Below are 22,017 nucleotides of genomic sequence, written 5' to 3' on the forward strand. Positions count from 1 at the left end.
TTCTTTATGACTAAGTAAAACTCCATTGTGTATATATACCACATTTTCTTTATTCATTTGTCTGTGGGTCAGCATATAGGCAAGTTCCATAACTTAGCAATTCTGAATTGTGCTGCCGTAAGCATTGATATGCATAATCATTGCAATATGGTTCTTTGCTTTTAAATAAAATGATGTAAATATTTTCATTCCATATATTTGTGTGCATGAGTGAGTCTTCTTAGGATGTAGATAGATACAGATTTGGAAATGTTAAGATTCAATAAGATCACAGATATGAAATTTCAAGATATGTGAAACGATTTGATATCACATTGTTTTCTGAAATGGACTTAAAGTATAGAACAGATCCTGTTTCCCATCTTTACCATCATCAAACTTTTTGCCTTTACCCCTAGTTCATACATTCTGTTTTAATTAAGTGGTCTTTTTCCTACGTTCTCTTTCAGTTAAGTGGTCTTCTTTTTCCTATCTTTCCTTTTAAGTTTTTCTTTAAAAGTAATTTGTCCCAGTCTTATAAGCCTCCAGTAATAAATTCTTTCTTCGCATTCTTCAACTACCAAAAGTCCTTCCTCCTCTCTTATAATACCTTCTTGAAATTATTATAAGGGCTGGGTGTATAGCTCAGTGGTACAGTACTTGCCTAGCATGTACAAGGCTCTAGGTTCCATCCCCAACACTGGTTTAAAAAAAAAAAATTTTTTTTTTTTGTCTCTTTGTTAATAAATGTCACCGTTAAACTTCCTTTGAGTTTAACAAACTCTTTCAAGTCAAGGTAATTTGTTCTCTTCACTCTTTAAATAAAACTGATACTCATTGAAGTTACAATACTTTCTGTGGTTATTCAGTAAATTTTTTTGAATGACAGTAACTGTTGATAAACCATGTAGATATTTAGCAAATTATATTCTGGTTCAAGTGACTGACCAGTGACTGAAAATTTGGATTTCCTTTCTTTCTAACTATCTCATAAAAACAGATATTTTGTTTTGTTTTTACCTTTCTCTCTAAAGACCTTTGAAATTGGTTTTTCCAATTATAATCTTAGGGAGAAGCTGAATGTGTTAGTTTGGAGCATTTTATTTCCTTTTTAAATGTGATAGATAGCCTAACTATATTTTATAGCATTATAGCCATCTAATGAAGTGACATTGGAGAAGTAGGTAGTCATAAAGAAATACCTATGCAGTGTGCTTTGCCAGATTGTATTCAAATTACTTGAATAATGTAACTTTTTTTTCCCCTGGTATTCTGTCAATGATATTTCATTTTACTAGTAGGAGCGAGATTTCTTTTTCAGAATAAATTAACTTATAAATTATATTTAAATATTTTGTTAACTTAGAATATTGTTTTTTGTTTAACCTTAGGGTTTTTATTGTTTTTTTTACCTAACTTTAATTCTTTTGTGTAGTGAAACCAAAAATTACACCCTAAGCATAGCAAAATTATATTTTTAATTATCAGTATCAATATTACTTTTTTTTTTTTTTTGGTGGGGGAGGTACTGGGGATTGAACTCAGGATCACTGAGCCACATCACCAGCCCTTTTTTGTATTTTATTTAGTAACAGGGTCTCACTTATTTGCTTAGTGCCTCACTGTTGCTTAGGCTGACTTTGAACTCCCTATCCTCCTGTCTCAGCCTTCTGAGCCACTGGGATTAAAGGTGTACACCACCACACCCAGCTCTATATTGCATTTTTATTGCTGAAAATGGCATCTGAAACTTTCCCTAGAGAATCTGCTTATCTATAGACCGCATATATATTACAGTCTTCCTTTCCAAATGTGGTTGATCCTAATTCCACTATTCTTTGTTACATTGAGGAAGGTTTATAACTATGCATATTTATCATTGTGAACTGCTAGGCTTCACATTGTTTCTTAGCCACAAACTCTGAATCCTTCTTGCTACTCAGGTTTGCAGTTAGAACTTATCACAAAAGACAGGAAGATTCAGAAAACCTAGATCATTGTGTATTTCTTGGAGTTCTGACAGTTCAGGAGAAAACAGTCAGTAGAACAATTATTACAAAGTTAGTAATACTCTTTTCCTCTGCACACAAACACAAAGAAAAGGTGCATAAATTCTGTCATTGAGAAAAGAATAAGTTTACTTTCTATCTTCAATCTAATGTTAAGGAGTTACCTCGTATTGTGATTACTCTTAAAATAAAGGTTCTGTAAACAAATCATCCCTCTTGTTGGTACATATGAATGATGATACATCAGTACAGCAGCACCAGTCAACCATTGTTCAAATCCTTGGTTCTCAGACTTAAATGTGTGATCTTAGGCAAATTACTTTATTTCTCAGTGCTTATAATTTCCTTATCTTTTGCGAAACAGGGATAATCAAAAGATATCCTTCTTACAATTATTGTGAGCTTTATTTTATTTTGTTTTTGCGGTGCTGAGGTTTGAACCCAGGGCCTTTCACATGCTAAACAAGCACTCTACCATTGATCCATACCCCCAGCCCAGTCGTAAACTTTAAATGAATTGTGAAAGGCTTAAAACAGGGTTGGGCACATGGTAAACTATACAAAGTATTAGTTTTTGATGGTTGTTATTTGTACTTTTTTGTAATTTGCCTACTTCTACCATTTCCCCATTTCCCTTTTTGTTACCCTGGTTTTGTAAGAGGTATTTTACTTTCCATATTTCAGCCAGTTTTTGTTGGAAATATTCATTTGTATCATTTTCCTTTTAATTTGTTTATCTTCCATTTTGAGAAATTTTTAAATTTTGTAAGTTTTATAACTATTTTCCTTTAATGGCTTCTAAATTGTCGAGTTGCACTTGGAAAGGACTTTCCCACTGCATAGTTACAAAAAGATTTACTATATATCCTAGTACATTCATAGTTTTGCTTTTTGGTATCACTCTTTGGATAAACATTATAAGAATGTGTTTTCAAAGTTGAGTGTGAATTTTGAGCCCATTTATCTGTTCATTTTAAGTTGAAACAGATTCTGAGAATTTCAGTTTTTAAATGGGATGATGGCCACTGAAATTGTTTAGGGCTCTAGAGGACTTCGGGGTCCTAAGACAGTCTTCTGAGATGTCCATCTCTTCAGGTTATTCTCCTTTCTTACTCCCCTTGCAGTTTTTACCTTAGTCAGTGCTGTTATTTACTTCCTAATGGATTTGAACCTCACTTTTATAGAATTTCAAATTTAAAGAATTCATGACTAAATCAGTCAGTTAACAAGAAATATGTAAAACATTTCCTGACTTACTTTCATCTTGTGTCTATCATTTTATAAGAGAAAATGTTAAAATTGAGAAAAATTATATTGAAGAAATTTGTGTTTGTGTTTGGTATTGATGTAACTTAAAAAAAAAAACCATTTAGTGGCCAAAGAAGCTTGATCAAATTGAGATGATATAGTTCAGTTCAAAAAAAAAATAAATAAAACCCTAACATTTGTTTATGATTCTCCTTTTTCTACTTATTATCCCTTAGTTATTGGAGATACAAAAACTAATGTGAAGATATATCAGGGTTCTAAATGATTATATTTCAAAATAGTATGGGATATGAAATTTTCTATTATACATGCTCAGCTGTGTTAGTAATAAATTTCTTGGTACTTTAACCTCATTTTACCCAGTTGTTTTACCTTAAATTGTAAAATTCTGTTTATTGACAACATAAATGTCAAAGGAAGATAGAAGAACCATATGATCTTCTTAGAATTATTTGCTTGCCATGAGGTCTTTGCTTGAACCACATAAATGTAAAATGAAACTGACTTAAAAATATGACATGGAGCTGGATGCGATGGCACATGCCTGTAATCCCAGTGACTACGGAGGTTGAGGCAGGAGGATTGTGAGTTCAAAGCCAGCCTCAGCAACTTAGCGAGGCCTTAAGCAACTCAGCGAGACCCTGTCTCTAGATAAAAATATAAAAAAGGGCTGGGATGTGGCTCAACACTCTTGGGTTCAATACCCAGTTACCAAATATGTGTATATATATATATGACATGGAGAGACTTTTGGTACTGATTTTTCCAGATGTCATTAAAAATTGTCATTCTACCCTTTATAGACATTTTCTTTTAACAGACAAAGTGGATTTCTTTGAAAACGTTAATTGACTATTCTAACCCTTCTGTTCTTTTGTATGTTTAAAACTCTAGGATGTATTATTCAAAATGACCATCTTAAGTCCAGAGAGTTATAGCTCTGGAGGTGGGGGGGGACCTGTAAAAAAATCACAGGTTTAGTATACGTGCTGCCGAAGTGAGCACAAAAAAAAATCACAGTTTTTAGAGTTAAAAACGTGTTCCTGGTTGGGGTCTTAGGCCAGGTCTCCACCCCACCCCCCCACCTCCATACTACAAAGTGGAGTTACTTCTTCCTTTAATCTCTAACCACATTGCAAGTTCTTATTTTGTATTAATTCCTCCCCTCTCCTCCAGACCTCCTTGATTTATTCAGGTTCACCTAACTAATGAGTGTGAATTAGTTGTAATTTAAGTGTCCTGACTCTTATTTAGGATAAGAAAATAAAACTACTAATAGTAGTATTTTTAATTTCTAAATTGCTGTGAAATGTTCCATTTCCCCTGCCTGTTTTGCTAAAATGTGTTCTTTTGTTTTAATTTTAGGCCACTGAAAGGTATGATACATTTGATCCAAGACAGTCCATCTCAGTCCAGGAATCTACAGTGGTGACAAGGACATGGGACTCCTCCTGCCAGATTACAGATGGTTCAATACAATTGACATCCTGGCTGACAGCTGTGAAAAGGAACCTTGGATTATTTTATTTTGTTTTTGTGGAACACCACAATCTCAGATCCATAGGACACATCAGGTAACACTCTCCAGTTCCTTCAGAAAAACACATCCGTTTTTTTTTCTTTCTTTCTTTCTTTCTTTTTTTTTTTTTTAATATATATATATATATTTTAAGTTGTAGATGGATATAATCCCTTTTAACTTTTATGTGGTGCTGAGGATCAAACCCAGTGCCTGGAACATGTTAGGCAATCATTCTACCACTGAGCTGTAACCACAACCCCACAGCTGTTTTTCTTTAAAAATCCTACATATCATGCTGGAAATGTACTTGATTGGTATAGCACTTACATAGCCTATGTAGGGCACTGGGTTCCATCCCTAGGACTAAAAAAACAAACAGAAATCTTATGTGTGAAAGTAAGGATCCAGAGTATTTCAGTAGCCTCCCTTTCATCTTCCTACTTTTGTAACCTTATTTTTAGAATGAGCCAATTAACTTATGGTATGGCTTATAAATGAGGAAGACGTTTTTGTTTTGTTTTGTTTTTGAGACAGTCTCCCTTTGTCGCTTAGGCTTCTCTCAAACCCTCAATCTCAAGTGATCCTCCCTTTGCACCCTCCCCAGTGCTGGGACTACAGACTTGAGCCACTGTGCCTCGCCCAGTGGAAGATGCTTTTTTTTTAATTCAGTGTAGTATACCTGTAATTTTAGAATCTATTTTTGGCTTTTTTTTTTTTTTTTTTTTTTTTTTAACTTTTCAGAAACATTTATAGATTCCTAAAATCTGCTTAGGTATTTTATTGTAGATCTTTATTTTGCTAAACTCTTGAATTTTCCAAATTGTATAAAGAAGATAATTTTTACAGCTTTTTCATCAAGTTTTTATTTTAAAAATTTGTTAAAATACAGAGAAGTTGAAAGAATTACAGTGAACCTTTACATAATCATCTTTCAATTCTGCCACTGACATTGTACAATACTTGCTTTAACCTATTTTCATCTTTCTATCCATCCACTGATTTTAAATTTTTTAATACATTTCAGAATAAGTTATTTACATTAAGAATAAGAGTAGGGTTGGGGTTGTGGTTCAGTAATAGAGAGCTTGCCTAGCATGTGTGAGGCACTGGATTCGATCCTCAGTACCACATATGAATAAATAAAGTTCCATCCACAACTAAAAAGAATTAAAATTAAAAAAAAAGAATAAGAGTAAATCATGGGCTGGGTCTGTAAGCTCAGGGGTAGAGTGCTTGCCTCACCTGTGTGAGGCACTGGTTTCCATCCTCAGTCCCACATAAAAATAAATACATTAAAAAAACAGATATTGTGTCCATTAACAACTAAAAAAAAATATTTAAAAAAAGAATGAGTAAATTGTTTTGTTGGTTTTGATATATTTTTCACATGTCCTAGAATGACAGCTATCTTTTTTTAGGTTTAATCTCTGATACATTCCTATTTGATAGATAGTGTAAAGTTAGCAGTGTTTTCTTCACTAATTCTTGAGATATATTTACATCTATATTTGATCTCCTATGGATTCCATTTTCTAGAATATCTGATAATAACATGTTGTTTGGCTTTGAATCACCTAAGTCAGAGTTTTCATTGCTTTACTCATATTGTGGAACAAATTTGAACCCAGACTCACAAGTATGTTTTGTGTAGGACATTCTTTTAATTTTTAAAATTGCATCCTTTTGAAATTCAGGGTCATTTAAGAAATTTAGAATTTTAGGACTATTATGATAAGAAAATATTTTTCTTACAGGATAATATAATATTCCTTTAAAGAAAAAGTTTTGTTTTGTTTTTTGGTATGTGGTGGGGGTTAAATCCAGGGGTGCTTTACTACTCAGCTACATCCCCAGCCCTTTTTATGTTTTTATTTTGAGACAGGGTCTCACTCAGTTTCTTAGGGCCTTGCTGAGTTGCCAATGCTGGTCTAGAACTTGCAATCCTGCCTCAGCCTTCCAAGTCACTGGGATTACAGCCCCCTATTCCAGTGAGAGAAAGATTTTTAAGGTCATCAAAATATGCTTATTTAACCATCTAACCATTATCTTCCATCTTGATATGGTTTATTTCTTACTTTTCTTAAGAAATTTCACAAGTGATATGTGTAATAAAATCACCTTATATGTTTATGATAGCTCTTCTCTCTCTATTGTGGCTTTTTAAAAAACATATCAGCCACAAAATGGTATAGTCCTTAAAAAGCATAAATTTTGCTTCCATGGACATTGTGTTATTATTGTAGCATACAGGGTACACAATCAATATTGTATAGTAATTGAATATAAAAAATATTTCAAACTGAATTAATTTTTTTTTCTTGTTAAGGCTTCAAGTTCCCTATAGAATTCTAAAATAACCTTTGCTAATGAGGATGTCTGATACTGTTACTGTAAAAGATGAAACTGAAACAATGAAGGATTTGGAGGCAGAAATGAAAGATACAACCAGAGTTGAAAATCTTATCAAATCAGAAAACTATGGGAAGATTTTGGCAGAAAAGAATGAACATTGTATTGACAACAATATTGATTTGCAGGTAAACAGAATTTTCTCTGTTGCTACAAATACCAAATATTCAGTATACAGTTATGCATCTTTTCATGCAAAACTCACTTTTCAGAATTATAAATGGATAAGTTGACCCTCTGGGACATGCTTACCAGCTGGTTTTTCAATCACCTGGATTAGCTTGCTGAGTCTTTGCTCTTTGATTTGTGTATTTCATATAACAGTTCTATTTGTATGTAGCCAATGTGTTTTATTGGCTTTCTACTTTTTCATTTTATTCTTCCCTTTCAATGCTGTGAAAGTTCACAATTTAACTGAAGAGCACTTAGAGGAGAGAGAGCTAGAGAGATTGAACCTGCAGAAGATCTCTTTGCAAAAACAACCCTCCCTGGGTTTCTCAGTAAACCATGACTAAGTAGAGGTTGGTGAGGGGAAAAAATATCACTTGATGCTTTTGATGCTGTGCTGTACATATATGATAACTTTGAACAACCATTGAGAAAACTTTTAATTCCAGGCCTAGACAGAAATTGAATTCATAAATAGAATAGACTCAATATAGGTAAAAATTGTTTCAAGTAGTATTTCTAGTATTTGTTCTTTTACAGGGTATTTCCGTTATCTGTTCTCTCAAAATGAAGGGCTAACAATTTTTTTTAATAAGATTTTGTGGGTCAGGAAGTGTTGCAGCAGTTGGCTGAGTAAGGTATAAGGTATCCAAAGAGGTCCCTTGCTGGTATTCAACTAGCCAATGGCCTGGCCTGTAGGATCCAGTATTGCTTCCTTCATATGTCTGGCACCTTGGTAGGAATGGCTAGAATGCTGGACTCATATGGACCTAGGAGTATCTATTCATGATCCCTCCAATATAGCAACCCAAGATAGTCAGACTTCTAACGTGGCAACTCAGAGGTCCCAGAAAAAATGTTCCAAGAGAAAACAGGCTAAAGAAAGCTTTGAACTAGCCTTGGACATCCTACCCTGTTTCACTATCTTTTGGATGACACATGTCAATAAAGCCAGTCCATAGGATGGTAAATTAGATCCCATCTCTGAATAGGAAAGAGTTTGCCCTTCTTTAACGTAGCACAAAAATTTATCCTAAAATATTATCTTTAGTACATGTTTTAGTTTAACCTCATGAATAAATAATTCTTTTTTTTTTTTTTTTTTTTTTGGAGAAACTATTCTATCATTTTTTTAACAGCATTTTTTTAACCTTTATTTTATTTATCTATTTTTATGTGGTACTAAGGATCGAACCCAGTGCCTCACATGTGCTAGGCAAGCACTCTACTACTGAGCCACAACTCCAGCCCCTATCATTCTTTTCTATACCCTAAAGACTTTGAGGTCTACATGCCAAAAATTATACCTTTGCTGGTTTTTTTTATTTTGTTTTGTTTTAGTTGTAGGCAGAAACAATACCTTCATTTTATTTATTTTTATGTGGTGCTAAGGATCAAATCCGTTGCCTCACATGTGCTAGGTGAGCACTCTACCACTGAGCCACAACCCCAGCCCCATCCTTCACCTTTTTCTTAAGACAATTAAAGAGAGCTTCTTTAAAGATCATCTCATTCCTTTATTCAGTCAAAAACATTTTCCCTGTTATGCGCCACACACCATGTTACACAGTGATACCAACTTCTACATCTATAAAAAAAGACTTAGACCCACTGATTAAGCATAGTCAAGTGGTAATTACCTAAGAAATTAGAAATAGCACATTTTTTTCGAGTCAATTTTAGTAATAGCACTTTTTAAAATAACAAAAAATTGCCATGCCTATAATTAGCATACTGCAGTGATGGCAGCATGCCAGTATCCTGATTGCATCAGAGAAAATCTGCTAAAATTCTATTGCATTTGTGGTTGAAATTATATTTCCTTTTAGTCTCTTTTCTGCACCTAATGAACATTTTTCCAGTCATGCTTATCAACACATAGTTAACTTATGTTATTGTGTTTCCTACCGTGTGTTAAGTATTACACTTGACAGTAAACATAAGAACATTCTCATGACCACTATTGTATCATGATTCAGTTGTTTGTGCAGGTAAGGCAGGAAATTTTCTTTTTTATTTGTGTGTGTGTGTGTGTGTGTGTGTGTGTGTGTGTGTGTGGTATGGTACTGGGAATCAAACCCAGGACCTTATGCATACTATGCAAGTACTAGCCCTACCCCAACATTTATTGAAAACCTGTTCCATGCTGAGGAAATACCATAATAAAAACGGGCAAGGTCTTTGATCTCATGTTCATATGGCATGGTGATTGTAAAGATTAGAAGAGGAAAAAGTAGTATGTAAGAATTTATTTTATGTTAACCCGTTAAATATTGTCTTTACTGTTTCTTCAAATGTTTATTTAGAATTTACTGTATGAAAAATTGATTCTGCTTTGAGTTTCTGAGGTCCACAATACCTCCATCAGAGGCAAAGGGCCTACTACAGTTGAAGTGACTGTACAGAAGAGACTTAGAAATAGAAATTGGAAGTGGAAGTAGATAAAACTAGAAAGTAATTTTTCCTGTGTTTTTACTAAAACTAATGTGAAAGTCAACTGTTTCAAGCATCAACAAGGAACTGTGTGTTTTGTTGCAAAAAAAATCTAGTTAGTATGGAGTTACCTATTCTAATACTACTAAACATTTTATCTTCCTTTGGTACTTCTAAGGTACTGTGTAAAGATTGTGTATACACAATCCAAAACATATTGAAACAATTCAAACAGTGCTTTCCCACCCTCCAACCCTTTGCCAACTATTTTTAAAAAATAGGATGGTCAGTCCAAATTGTATTGGTAACACACATGATAGCTGATTCTTGTTAACGCCTAAGCAAACCTTGGTTGTCAGAGTGCATGAATAGCTTCTCATGTATATATTTAAAGAATTTTCAACACACACTCAGTTAAAGTAGGGTTTAGTATGTTCCCAGTTTCTTTAGTAAGCCTTTTGATAATCAAGATGAGAATCTTACATCTTCTATTCCCCAAGTTACTTCTAAGGCATTTCTTTAAAAGGGGTTGGGAGGGGAGCAAGATAAGAGGCAAGAAAGCAATGATGTTCTAATAAGACTCTCAAAAAAGTTCAAGGCCCAGAGCCACACTTCTTCAATAACGTGGGCAAAGGAGTAGGCAATAAATTCCTTCATTGATGAAACATACAAAGATATTTCTTTTTAAGCCATCACATACAAGCCTCTATGAAATTATGCAAATCATTTTTCTGTTTGTCATGTATAGATTAAAAATGTTGTGTGTATGTAGTGCTAGAGAGGAAAAAGGAAAAGGTGGGGATGGATCTCGTGAAAATCAAAGGGAGATCAGTGGAAGAGAGGGACCAAGAGGTTTGGAGGAAGAAGGAAACTGCTTGGGAGTGATAATTGGCCAAATTATATTGTTATATTGTTTTCATGGATGATTATGTAAAAACAAATGCCATCATTATATACTATAATGCACTAATAAAAAATGCAGAAAAAAAGAATTTTTAAAAAGATGTGTATAATGTATTTATCAAATAGAGCCTAACAAATGGGAGATAGTATTAACAGTATAATCATAATTATTAGCAATTATTTATGAGCTACAGCACAACTAGTTTTTCAAATTTGTCCCTTTATTGTCATATGAGATGAATTTTTCTTTAGTAATAAAGCGTAAAACTTATTTCTTAACACACTCCCTAAAATTTCAATGTGATAGTTCTCTTTTTCTGCTAACCCTATTTATGTGCTATAGTTTTATTGTCTTTATTACTTTTGAATGAGTTCCCTTTTTAAAAATTTCTTGCTTCACTTCCCATAATGTAATTTACTTTTTAAATTTATTTCTAGAACTTGGTACTCTTTTATTGAAACTGGGCCATATGCATATATGACAACCCTTATAAATATATTCACTTTTCACAATAGTTTACTGTGACATGTATGAAGATATTCATCATATGTTGTAAATTTAGAAATGTTTTTACATACTATTTTTACTTCCTTGGATAATTTTCATGTACATCACCAATTGGTTGGGAAGATCCTTCGCCTTCATTTAATATATAGATAACCAGAAAGTCTGTTTCTCTTTCTTTCTCTGGGAACTTTTCCTTAGAGTATAAGACGACTTAGACCTTCGGATTTCAACCCTGTGCTCTATAGTCTGAGGGTTAAGTGGTAAAAATAAATTAGTGATTGTCTTGGTTTGTTGGTTTATTGATTTTTTTTTTTTTAAGTCAACTCCCTTAACTCTGAAAACTTTGTTTTCTTTTTTTTTCAAATGGCAGCATGGCATCTTTTGTTTTAATGCCTCTAACCTTAAACCTAGACATTTATTCATTATATTCTTTCACATAACTACCATTAACCCTTACTATCATCTAGAGAAGTGGTGAGAATTAGTGACTCTTCAAGATCTATTAAGAGTTTTAGTTAAAGGGTTTCATTAAAATTAAAATTTTTTTCATCATCATTTTTTCAAAATATACATGAAAGTTATCCAAGGAAGTAAGTCACATTTCCTCTTAATTCAATGATATTTGATTAGCAGTTATTTTTATATTAACATTGTATAATCCAGGAAGATTATTCTGATAGTTCCCAGTTTTTCTCCAAATTCTAAGAGCTGACAGCTCTGGCAATATATTAATACCAGTTTCAAAATGAAATTCTTTTAAGAATGTTTCATATTCTGTGCCCACTTGTTGACCTAGTTCCTGTCTTATACTGCAGTGTAGAATAGTGTGAATTATAAAGTGGTGCTTTGTCTCTAAACCTTCTAAATTCTAATCTAATTAGCATATCTCTGAACTACTAAAGGTCTCTTATACTAGCTGCCACATTTTTTCTGACAGCGAAATTCTGCTAAAGGTGAAAATGTGCTGTAAATAACAAAATCCAATTTTAAAATGATTATTTATCAAATTAGGAGAATTCCTATTTTAAGTCAAATTTAGCTGCCAGATTGATAACACAAATATGAAATAAAAGATATTAGCTTTCATAAACAGAACTTGTTTTCTCTGCTGTGTTATGTGTGTATGGCAGTGTTTTAGAATATATTATGTAGTCTCTGTTCTTTTCTATTTGAAATGAAATAATATGTCATTTTATTGAATAATGCCACTTAGGCAGTTTACAGTTTACTTATGTAGTAGTGCATTCGTTTTACCATATAGCAAATTACCACAAACTTATAGACAAACAGCACTCATTTGTCAGCTCACAGGAGACCCAACTGGGTTCTCTGCTTAGGATTTTACAAGACCAAAATCAAAGGTGTCAGTGAGGCTGAGGCCTTTTCTGAAGAATCTGGAAAACTTACTTTGAGGCTCATTCCAGTTGTTGGCAGACCTCACTTTCTTACTGTTGGTTTGAGGTCCTGGTTTCCAAACTTGTTGTTGGGCTCTCTGCTTTTAGGAGGCTACTCAATACTTCTCAACTTGTCCTATTTTCAAAACCAGTGATGGTATATTGAATTTTTTAAATCTGTCTGACTTTCCCTTGTGTTCCCTACTTTTAAAGGACTCAGTTGATTGGGTCACTTGAATCTTAAATCTGTATCCTAAGATCAACTGACTTGACTTAGTTACTTCTATACAATCTCTTCATAGCAGTACCTAGATTAGTAGTTGATTACATAGCTAGAGGATGGGAGTCGTCCTTTTGGGGCCCGGAATTCTGTCTACCAGGAATATGTGTAATCCACAACAAAAAGGTTTTTTATAGGTGTAATGTAAAGGGCACTGGACTAAGATTCTGAAGCTCTTGGGTTTTCTTTGGCTATTTAAGTAGCTCATTCTGAACTGGGTAGTCCTTAAGAACAGGCCCTGTGTCTTAATTATTTTCATGTCTCCGGTGCCTGGCACAAAGTGTGGCATATAGCAACAACTGAGAACATACTGGTTAAATGCTGTTAAATTAGGATAATTTTATTTCTCTGTGTCTTTCCTCATCTTTCTTCAGTGTCATCTAAGACTGCTTGCAAATTAAAACTCGGAGTTAATACATATGTAAGACTTAGAATTCTCTAAAGCAGTACTCTAGGAACAATGTGTAGCATCATCTTTATTTTATAGGTTGAAAGTAGCATCTGATAGGTTAAATAACTTATCAAAGATCTCATGGTTAATAAGCAGAGATAGAACATTTGTTTACGGATACCAAAACCACCTTCTGTTTTTTAAATCTTAAACTGAATCTCTTCAAGAACCATGTGAATTAGTTCAAATCATGTAAGCTTTATACAGGCAAGAGTAAACTGAAATACTTTGACCAGGACCACCTACTTTAGTAAAAAAGCAGTCAGAAATTTAAAACCAGCTCTTCCACCTATGAATATAACATTTACTTTGACAATTAATCATCTTTTGTTTTAGACATTTTTAATAGAAGGTTTATACTACTGATATTTAGAATTGCAAGGGTTTAAAGCATAGGAGAAGAGTAAATCACAAATTAATTTTCTTTATACTTAGAATTCTTCTCGTCATGTGCATTCTCCTAGTATCCTTCTATTAGTTTTCTCCCACTGTTTTGTTCCTATAAGCCTTGACTCTATGGTAGTATAACTTCTTTTACTTTGTTTTTAGATGTAAGTTACTTTTTTTTTTTTTTTTTTTTTTTTTTTTTACCAAATTAAAGAAGAGAGTAATTAGAAACAGAAGACAATACCAACATGAGAAGACCTCTTAGGCAGCATTACTACATGTGCATGTGTGTACATACATACAATTTTATTCTCTATAAGAAATAAAGTCATTTTTATTCATTTTGTCCTGGTTTTTCTTTTATTGTTTTATTCTTACTTTGTTGATCCAGGGTCAAAATCCTAAGAATACCGTATTCTGATCTTTGAAGATCTTTGTACTCAAAATAGGAAGAATGACATACTGTTTCTATAGACTCTTGTTTCTGTTGCCTCTATAAAAATGGCTTTGTTTGAATGTTAAAATGGTGGCTTTTTTCTTCTTATGTGAAGTGTACAAGTCTGAGGTTTGAGGACGTTTCATTTGTTTTGTGTTTGTTACCAAATTGGCTTCCTGATGTTACTGAGCATAAATGATAGATGCCTGGACCCTGTGCTATTTGGAGTTGGGTTTGGAGTGGGAGAGATTGGAAGGAGGTAATAAGAAAGTCTTTTTTAAAAAATCCAGCTAGTTTTGTTGCATAGGTGTTTTGGCTGCTTTCCCACACCCTAGTATCACAAACTAGAACTGGTTGCCTCAGTGAGTTCCCCAGTCATGTGACTGATGATCTATCAGTCATGTTAAACATCCATATTGGAAGTCTGCCCTCTTTTTTTTATTTCTGCTTCATTGCTTTACTCCAGATTTGGTGAGTAGGATTCTGTCACCAGTAAACTAACTGGTGATGTACTTCATACATTGCCAAAAGGCTTAGTAGATGTGTGGTTGGAGTCTGACTTGCATTTAAAACATTCTCTTTAGTAAGATTGGAACTTTTCTGATTTCAGCTACTTAAAACTGCTGAGTTGTTTTGGGAGATTGCCCACCCCCAATCTTGGCTAAAGCAAATATAAAATACTAAAGAAGTATATTTTATTTTGCTATTAAATCACCTTTTAAGTTCCACTGAGTTCAGTTAACACAGAATTGTGACTCTTTGCTGATTAAAAGAAAAATGCCAACTCACACGATTTTAGAGAATCTTCTTTAAGAGTACTTCTAGGAGGAATCAATACTCTTTTTCTGAACCAACTTGGTTTCTTCATTTTGCATACTTTATGCACAGTTTTTCTGTGTTTTAGATTTATGAATTAAACAAATTTTCTGTCTCAGTATGAAATTTAATACAAATCTTTCTTGTTGTATATTTAGCGACCACTGCAGTCATTTGGACAGACAGGAAAAAGGTCTAAGGTATAGTAAATATTTTGGTGTGCTGGCATGCCAAGGGCCTTCCTTCATGCTTGATGAATCCTTGTTTTCATATAGCACTACATTCAGTTTAGTTTTTTTCATATTTTGTTTGGGGCAGAAAGCTTGTTTTGTTTTATTTGGGGCTTTTTTGTCTTGCCTAGTTGCTTTTGTGCATTGCTTTTTTTAATCTTGGATGGTTTTTTATCTATAGAGAAATTGCTTTCTCACCATTCTTGGGTTTTGAAGTTGGAATTACTCCCATTCTTGCTATTGCTATAATTTTCCAAACTGCAGTTGTTTGCTTTTCCTCTTAACAAAAGGCTTTCATAGTGTGTAATGATATATTTGACTTGTACATTTCATCTACTTTTATACATGGCAGAAACTATAAAGAAATTTAGAAACTCACTCCAGGGGGCTTTTGGATATGCCCTAGACTTATGAAATGTAGTGTTAATTTTAAATACTTTTCTCTAGTCAAGCTCAAAGTTAAAGCTAGTTCGGAGCCTTGCAGTGTGTGAAGAATCTCCACCACCTCCTGCAGCAGAGATATCACAGGAGAACCAGGTAAAAACAAAACAAAGCAAAACAAAAATTGTTATTTAAAGACATGGTGGAACTGGAGAAATTTTTTCATATGGTTAAATAAAAAAGTGTGTGTGTGTGTGTGTGTGTGTGTGTGTGTGTATTCTATTTGTTTTGTTTTTACTAAGTGAAACAGGTTGGATACTTGACAACCAAGATACATAAGAAAAGCTGGAAAAACTCTTCACTGTACGGCTTAGAATAAATACTTTCTCTTTTGGTAAAACTTTGGAATCATAATAACTGGGAATGTTAACTCTATGATAATTCTAAATTATTGTTGAAAAGTTATAATATATTAAATAGTACTTCCAGCAAGTATTATTATGATGAAATTTGCCCTTTTAGTTTTGAGTTTTAGAAATTTTTAAAATATTGATTCTTTGTAAAGAAATTGCGCAGGATTTCAGTTTAAAACATTATTTTACTTAAGATGAGTAAAAATTGGCATGGTAAAGCCAGTTTTCATTTTAGTGTAGCTCTTTAATAGTTGTCTGATATTTCTAAGTCTTCTCTCTCTACTTATAAAATGTAGAATAATGAGATTCAAGCAAATAATCCAGTATGCCTCTTATATTCTTTTTAATGCTATGATTTTATCTTTCTATTAAACTCAGCTATGGATTGATCTTTGTCTCATGTTACATTTGGGACATTTGTGCCTAAATGTTTTTAGACTTTTCACTAATTGTTTATCATTGTGATAACTTGGGCTGTTAGTAGTTTGTTCTACTTTATAGAAGTTTCTAGCAACCTAAAATGTCCCTGTATCCCAACTGTTTCCAAAGAATGTAAGCAACTTTGTGGCTACTTAAGAAGCTATGACTGATTAAAAAAAAAAAAAAGTCATAGCATTTTGCACATCTTTTTAAAATATTTATTTATTTATTTATTTATTTATTTAGTGATTCAAGCAAAAATAATACTTTACCTTGACTTAGATGAAGCCCTTAAGCCTACTATACATACTAAAGATAGTTGTCACACACTTAGAATATGTCCTGCTTTTTGAAAGCACTATACTTTATTTCTAAGATTTAAAGAAAATAAAATTTTAAAGTACAGTTTTTAATGAAATGTTCTTAAAAATTCCTTTTGACGTTTGTTCAAATGTCAATATCAGATTCAAAATTCATTTGTAATTTTTTTTAAATGTAGCTCTATAGAACATAGACATATATATTAACTTGATTACATTTTAGCAATATAATAGCAGACTTTCTAACAAAAAACAGAAATATAGTCAGAATATCTTATTAACTAATAATGTGTAGAGAACATTTTCAAATATAAACCTTTGGCTTTTTGCATGGTTAAGTCTGAACAATTATAATATACTCTAAAAGCAAAAAGAAGAAACTCAGCCAAATTTTTTTTGAAATAGCAAAATTTAAAAGTTCTTTTGTACAAGTGATAGTGGAGAATGCACCTATTCGTGGTGGAGCACTGAACAGTATAGTGTTCTTTTAAAATTCCTTTCTTCATTTTATTGACCAAAATCCTATACCATCTTAGCAGAATGGTATTAATAATCAGAGGAGATTGAGGGCAGGAGAAAGATTGGGCATTTGTAAGTGTGTTAATGCAGAAAAAGTGGATAATTTTTGAGAAAATGGTATCTTGATCTTTTCTTATTTTTCAGTGTATTTTACCTTATGTGGAACAGGTTGAGGGGAAAAAATGTTAAGGTACTCTATAAATCTGACTAATGAAAATGTGAGAAAAAACAACATAGGGATATATACTGTATCTTAATGTATACATTGTTGATCACAGATAATTTTTGTGTTTAAAGTTTAGAAAAATGATTTATATCATATGGATAATGAATAAGATGGTTATGTCAGAATTTAAGTACTTCACTTAATACATTGTTTTCTTATATTCTCTCTGGATACAGTTAATCTATTATTACCCCTCTGAATTAAAAATACTTCTTTTAGTAGAAAGTTTTTCAAGCATTAAGTTAACCAGATGGCACCTGAATGAGAATTAGAAAATAAATGAAATATGCTAATTTCTTATCCTTGATGCTAGAGACACTTTCCAACTAATACTCTTGATTTAGAATGTTATTTTTGAGGAATTAACTTAGAATAAAACTCATAAAAAAGGTTAAGAGGCAATCAAAAGAGAAATGTCACTTGTATTTGATGAGAGCTTATTAGAGGGAAGTGACCTCAATAAAGATATCAGTGACAGTAAAGAATAAAGGAATTACAGCTTCCTGTGATGCTGTAGTTAGAAAAGTTTATATATAAGGACTTCAACATTTAAAATGTTTTGTTTATTTACTACTGAAAAAAAAGGACCAACTGAAGACTGAACCCTTTTATATTAAATCTATTAGATTTTTAAAATGTAATTCATCTTGATAAAATAATTTAATATCTAGAATGTAAATGTATTTAGGAGCAGAATTGGAAATGAAATCTGCTAGTCATTCGAAGAACCTTTTAGTGATGGTGTAAGAGGAGGTAATATGAAATATATTTTTTCCATCTGAATTCTAGTGGGTTACCCTAGAGTAACAAGAAAAGAAGCTGCAAATCAGGAAAACTAAATGTTCTACTTATGAAAAATAGTTCTAAAATTCATTTCCAAATACCTGCTTCATGATTACAGAAAGATTAAGGAAAATGCTTTAGAAAATGAATCACAGTGAAAGATATAACAAACTGGTTGATGAATATAGTAAGTTACCAAGTGTTTCAGGTAAGCAAAACAGAGAGGAGATAAAGCAAATGTTCATCATCCAGGTGAAGATTGCTAGTGTGTAGCATTTACACTATATATTCTAAGCACAAACAAGGGCGGAATAGGTAAAAGAACAAAAATGAAGTGAAAATAGCAGGTAGCAGTCCTACTGGGGCAAAAATGTGTTTGATTAAGATTCTGCTAACGGTTATTTGGGGTAGTGGGGACAGATATGTGAGTAAAGAAAGAAGATTAACAGAAGTTCCACTGGCTGTAAATTTGAGAACCCTGAAATTTTTATCCCCTTTGATAATGACTTACTGCTTATGTTGTTGCCACTACCACCATCCAGAAAAGCTAAACAATTGACTAATGTTTTTCACCACAAAAGAACAACCCTATAACTTAGTCTAAAAATGCACTGAACTTTTTTTAATATTGTTTCTAATACATATTTTAATTTAATACTCATTAGACTAAACTTGTATCTTTCATACAAATGGTCTGGAATATATTCTAGCTTTCTTTGTGACTTTGCCCAAATAAACAGAACTCAACATGATTTTTACCTTTTCAGGCTATCCGAATTAATTTCCAGTAATCCCATTGAGTTCTGAATTGCATGGAATGAGATTGTTTTAAAATAAAGTATGAAGTTTTCCATTTTAGTTGTATAGAATGTGGGGTTTTTTTTGTTTTTTTTGTTTTTGTTTTTTTACAATTCAGCATTATATATCTGGAAGGAACACAGTCTTCTTTGAAATATTTTAAAAACAACTTTGTGGTAATTGAAAGAGGCAGTGATATATAAATCTCAAATAGGAAATAATCACTGTCATTGATTAATCACGTGTCATTGATTTTGGAAATTTTGTACTTAAATTTGTTTGTCGTGGGAGAATGAAGGAAATGTGTACTTTTAACAGGTACTCAGAAACTTAAATTTTATTGACTCAACACTCATACGTTTCCATTGTCATAAATGATGATAATCACCATGCTTTTGCTTGACATGAAAAACTAGGTTAAGGTAACCTTAATTCTGACTTTCCAGAGGTCTTTTACAAGTAAGAACAGATAAACTTAATAGGAAATATTTTTGTCCAAATTAATTCCTAAGATGTGTTCAAGTGATAGATTGAAATGAAAATGTTATTTTAGCATTTTTTCTCAAGATACTGATAAAGTAATAAATATTTTTTATTTTTTAGTGTGAAATATCTAATTGGGTAAAATAAAAGTCTTTTCTTTCTCTACAATTTTGTGTTGCTCAGAAAATATAAATTTGTGGTATTTTATGAATTGCTTTATATTTTCTTTGGATAATTGGTTTTGCCTTCCAGCAGGAAAAAATTCAGATCCAGTTATCACAATCATTTGAAAAAGAGGAGAAGCCCTTGAAAGATGAAGCAGAAAAAGAAAAGGCCAGTGATAAGTTGCCCAGAAAAATGTTATCAAGAGGTTTGCAATTTATTTGTTTCTTTTTAACCTAATTTTTGTTACACTCAATAATTCTATCCTTTATCCCTCAGTAATTATATATAGTAAAACTGTATTAAAAACAACACAAAGCAACCCAGGTACGGTGGCAAACACCTGTAATCACAGCAATTCAGGAGGCTGAGGCAAGAGGATCTTAAGTTTGAAGCTAGCCTTAGCAACTTTGCAAAACCCTGTTTCAAAATAAAAAGTACTGGGGGTGTCTCTCAGTGACAAAGTGCCCCTGGGGTTTGTCTCAAGTATCAAAAAAAAAAACAGACTGGAGGGGTAGTTTTTACTTATCTGCTTTAACACACTTCTATACATCAGTAAGATTCTTTGGCCAAAAATGGCAACACATACTCAAGTCACTAAGGAAGATAATCCTCTTGATCTTGATGATCTGTCTTTCATATTGTAATACTGAAATCATTATAATTTGTATGTTGAGCTCCTCCATGCCTGTAATCTCGTTAGCTCCGGAAGCTGAGGTAGGGGGAATGCAAGTTCATAGCCAGCCTCAGCAAGGCCCTAGGCAACACACACACACACATATTTCATTACTTCCTTATGATATAAAGAACTGATACCATGATATTTATTTCCCAAAAAGAATATTCTTGGAAACCTATAATGTTTATCTTTCATAAAAAGTTTTGAGAGTCTTCACCAGCATTTAGCATTGAAGGTCAATAAAAATGCTTTATTAGTTTATAAAATCAATTGTTGACAGTATTTTAAATAGCCAAAGGATATTACATTTTCAAAGAAAAATACATGACTTTGAAAAATATTTTGAAAGCAAGCCTTTTCTAATAGACCTGAAAGAATTCTAAATAAGTAAATTATTCTTTCAGAACTAAAATTCTTATCTACCTTCAAATTACTGTCTCTGTTTACATTCATATAAGTGAACTAAACTGTTTTAATTTAATACAAATATAATTAATTATCTAAGTCATTTGAATTTTTCACCTAGGGAGGCATTTTTGAACATGAAGATGTGGTGAGTATATAGAGAATCTTTAAAGAATTCAGAGTAAATTATTCTGGCATGTGTGAGGTTAATTTTTTTTTTAAGAATATGCATGTACATGTAGTTACATAACCCATGTCATACACATTATACAAGAGTAGAAAAATTGTAATCATTTGAGTTCATAAATTCCTTTTCCTACTTTGTAAATTTTCTTAAAATGTGGGGCATCTCATTTAAAATATATATCATGTGTAAAGGGGAAAGGGATTTGTTTTCAAACAACTTTATACCGGGTTTTTGTGTTGTTGTTTTTTAGATTCCAGTCAAGAATACACTGATTCAACTGGCATAGATCTACATGAATTTTTAGTAAATACATTAAAAAACAATCCCAGGTAAAAATTATATTTATAAGGTTTACATTGCTTCTAAAGTACTATAATTTTGCTATATATTTTCATTATTGAGTTAGGGTATTAGAGTAAGATCACAGATATTTGAAATATCCCAGAGGCAGTTTAGTTTCTTAGGGCTCAGATGTTGGTCTACTGTATGCAAATGTATAAATATCTTTTTGCATTATGCATGTTATGATGATGTAAAAATTCATAACTTATAGGTATTTGGGGGAATAGAAAATCACCAAGATAGGCTCCAGTTTGAGATTGAGAAATGGCATTAATCATGGGAAAAAAAGAAAAATATATTGCTTCCCACAGTGCACCCAACCAAAATAAGAACTCAGTATATGCATTTTAATGAGGTTTTGAAGGTAAATGCAAAATTTTTGTTCTTTATTGCTGAGTTCATAAACCTTTATTTCCAAAGCTTTTTTTCTTAACTCCAATTTACCCCCAAGCTTTTTTTTTTTTTTTCAGTCGTCAATGTACTTTATTTATTTACGTGCAGTGCTGAGAATCAAACCCAGTTCCTCACACATGCTAGGCAAGCACTCTACCACTGAGCCACTACACCAGCCTGCCTCCAAAGCTTTTTAAAGTGCTTATCTGAGTGAATACTTTGCCATGGTACTTGACGAGCAGTTTTTAACTTTTTGTCAGGTATCAACCACTTTAAGACCTACAAAAAAGCTATCCACAAAACATCTCATCA

At 32.5% G+C, this 22,017-nt stretch overlaps 1 protein-coding gene across 1 annotated transcript in view; it reads left to right on the forward strand.

The window, feature by feature from the left end:
- Positions 1 to 22,017, forward strand: part of R3hdm1 (R3H domain containing 1) — a 198,524-nt gene that overhangs the window by 82,463 nt on the left and 94,044 nt on the right. Inside the window, 6 exon segments of the mRNA XM_047543950.1 lie at positions 4,623 to 4,831; positions 7,106 to 7,316; positions 15,123 to 15,164; positions 15,642 to 15,731; positions 19,793 to 19,907; positions 21,221 to 21,299. Coding sequence (XP_047399906.1) covers positions 7,146 to 7,316; positions 15,123 to 15,164; positions 15,642 to 15,731; positions 19,793 to 19,907; positions 21,221 to 21,299 — 497 coding nt within the window. The 5' untranslated portion in view covers positions 4,623 to 4,831; positions 7,106 to 7,145.

This window comes from Sciurus carolinensis, chromosome 3 (genome assembly GCF_902686445.1).
Source record: "Sciurus carolinensis chromosome 3, mSciCar1.2, whole genome shotgun sequence".
Taxonomy (NCBI): domain Eukaryota; kingdom Metazoa; phylum Chordata; class Mammalia; order Rodentia; family Sciuridae; genus Sciurus; species Sciurus carolinensis.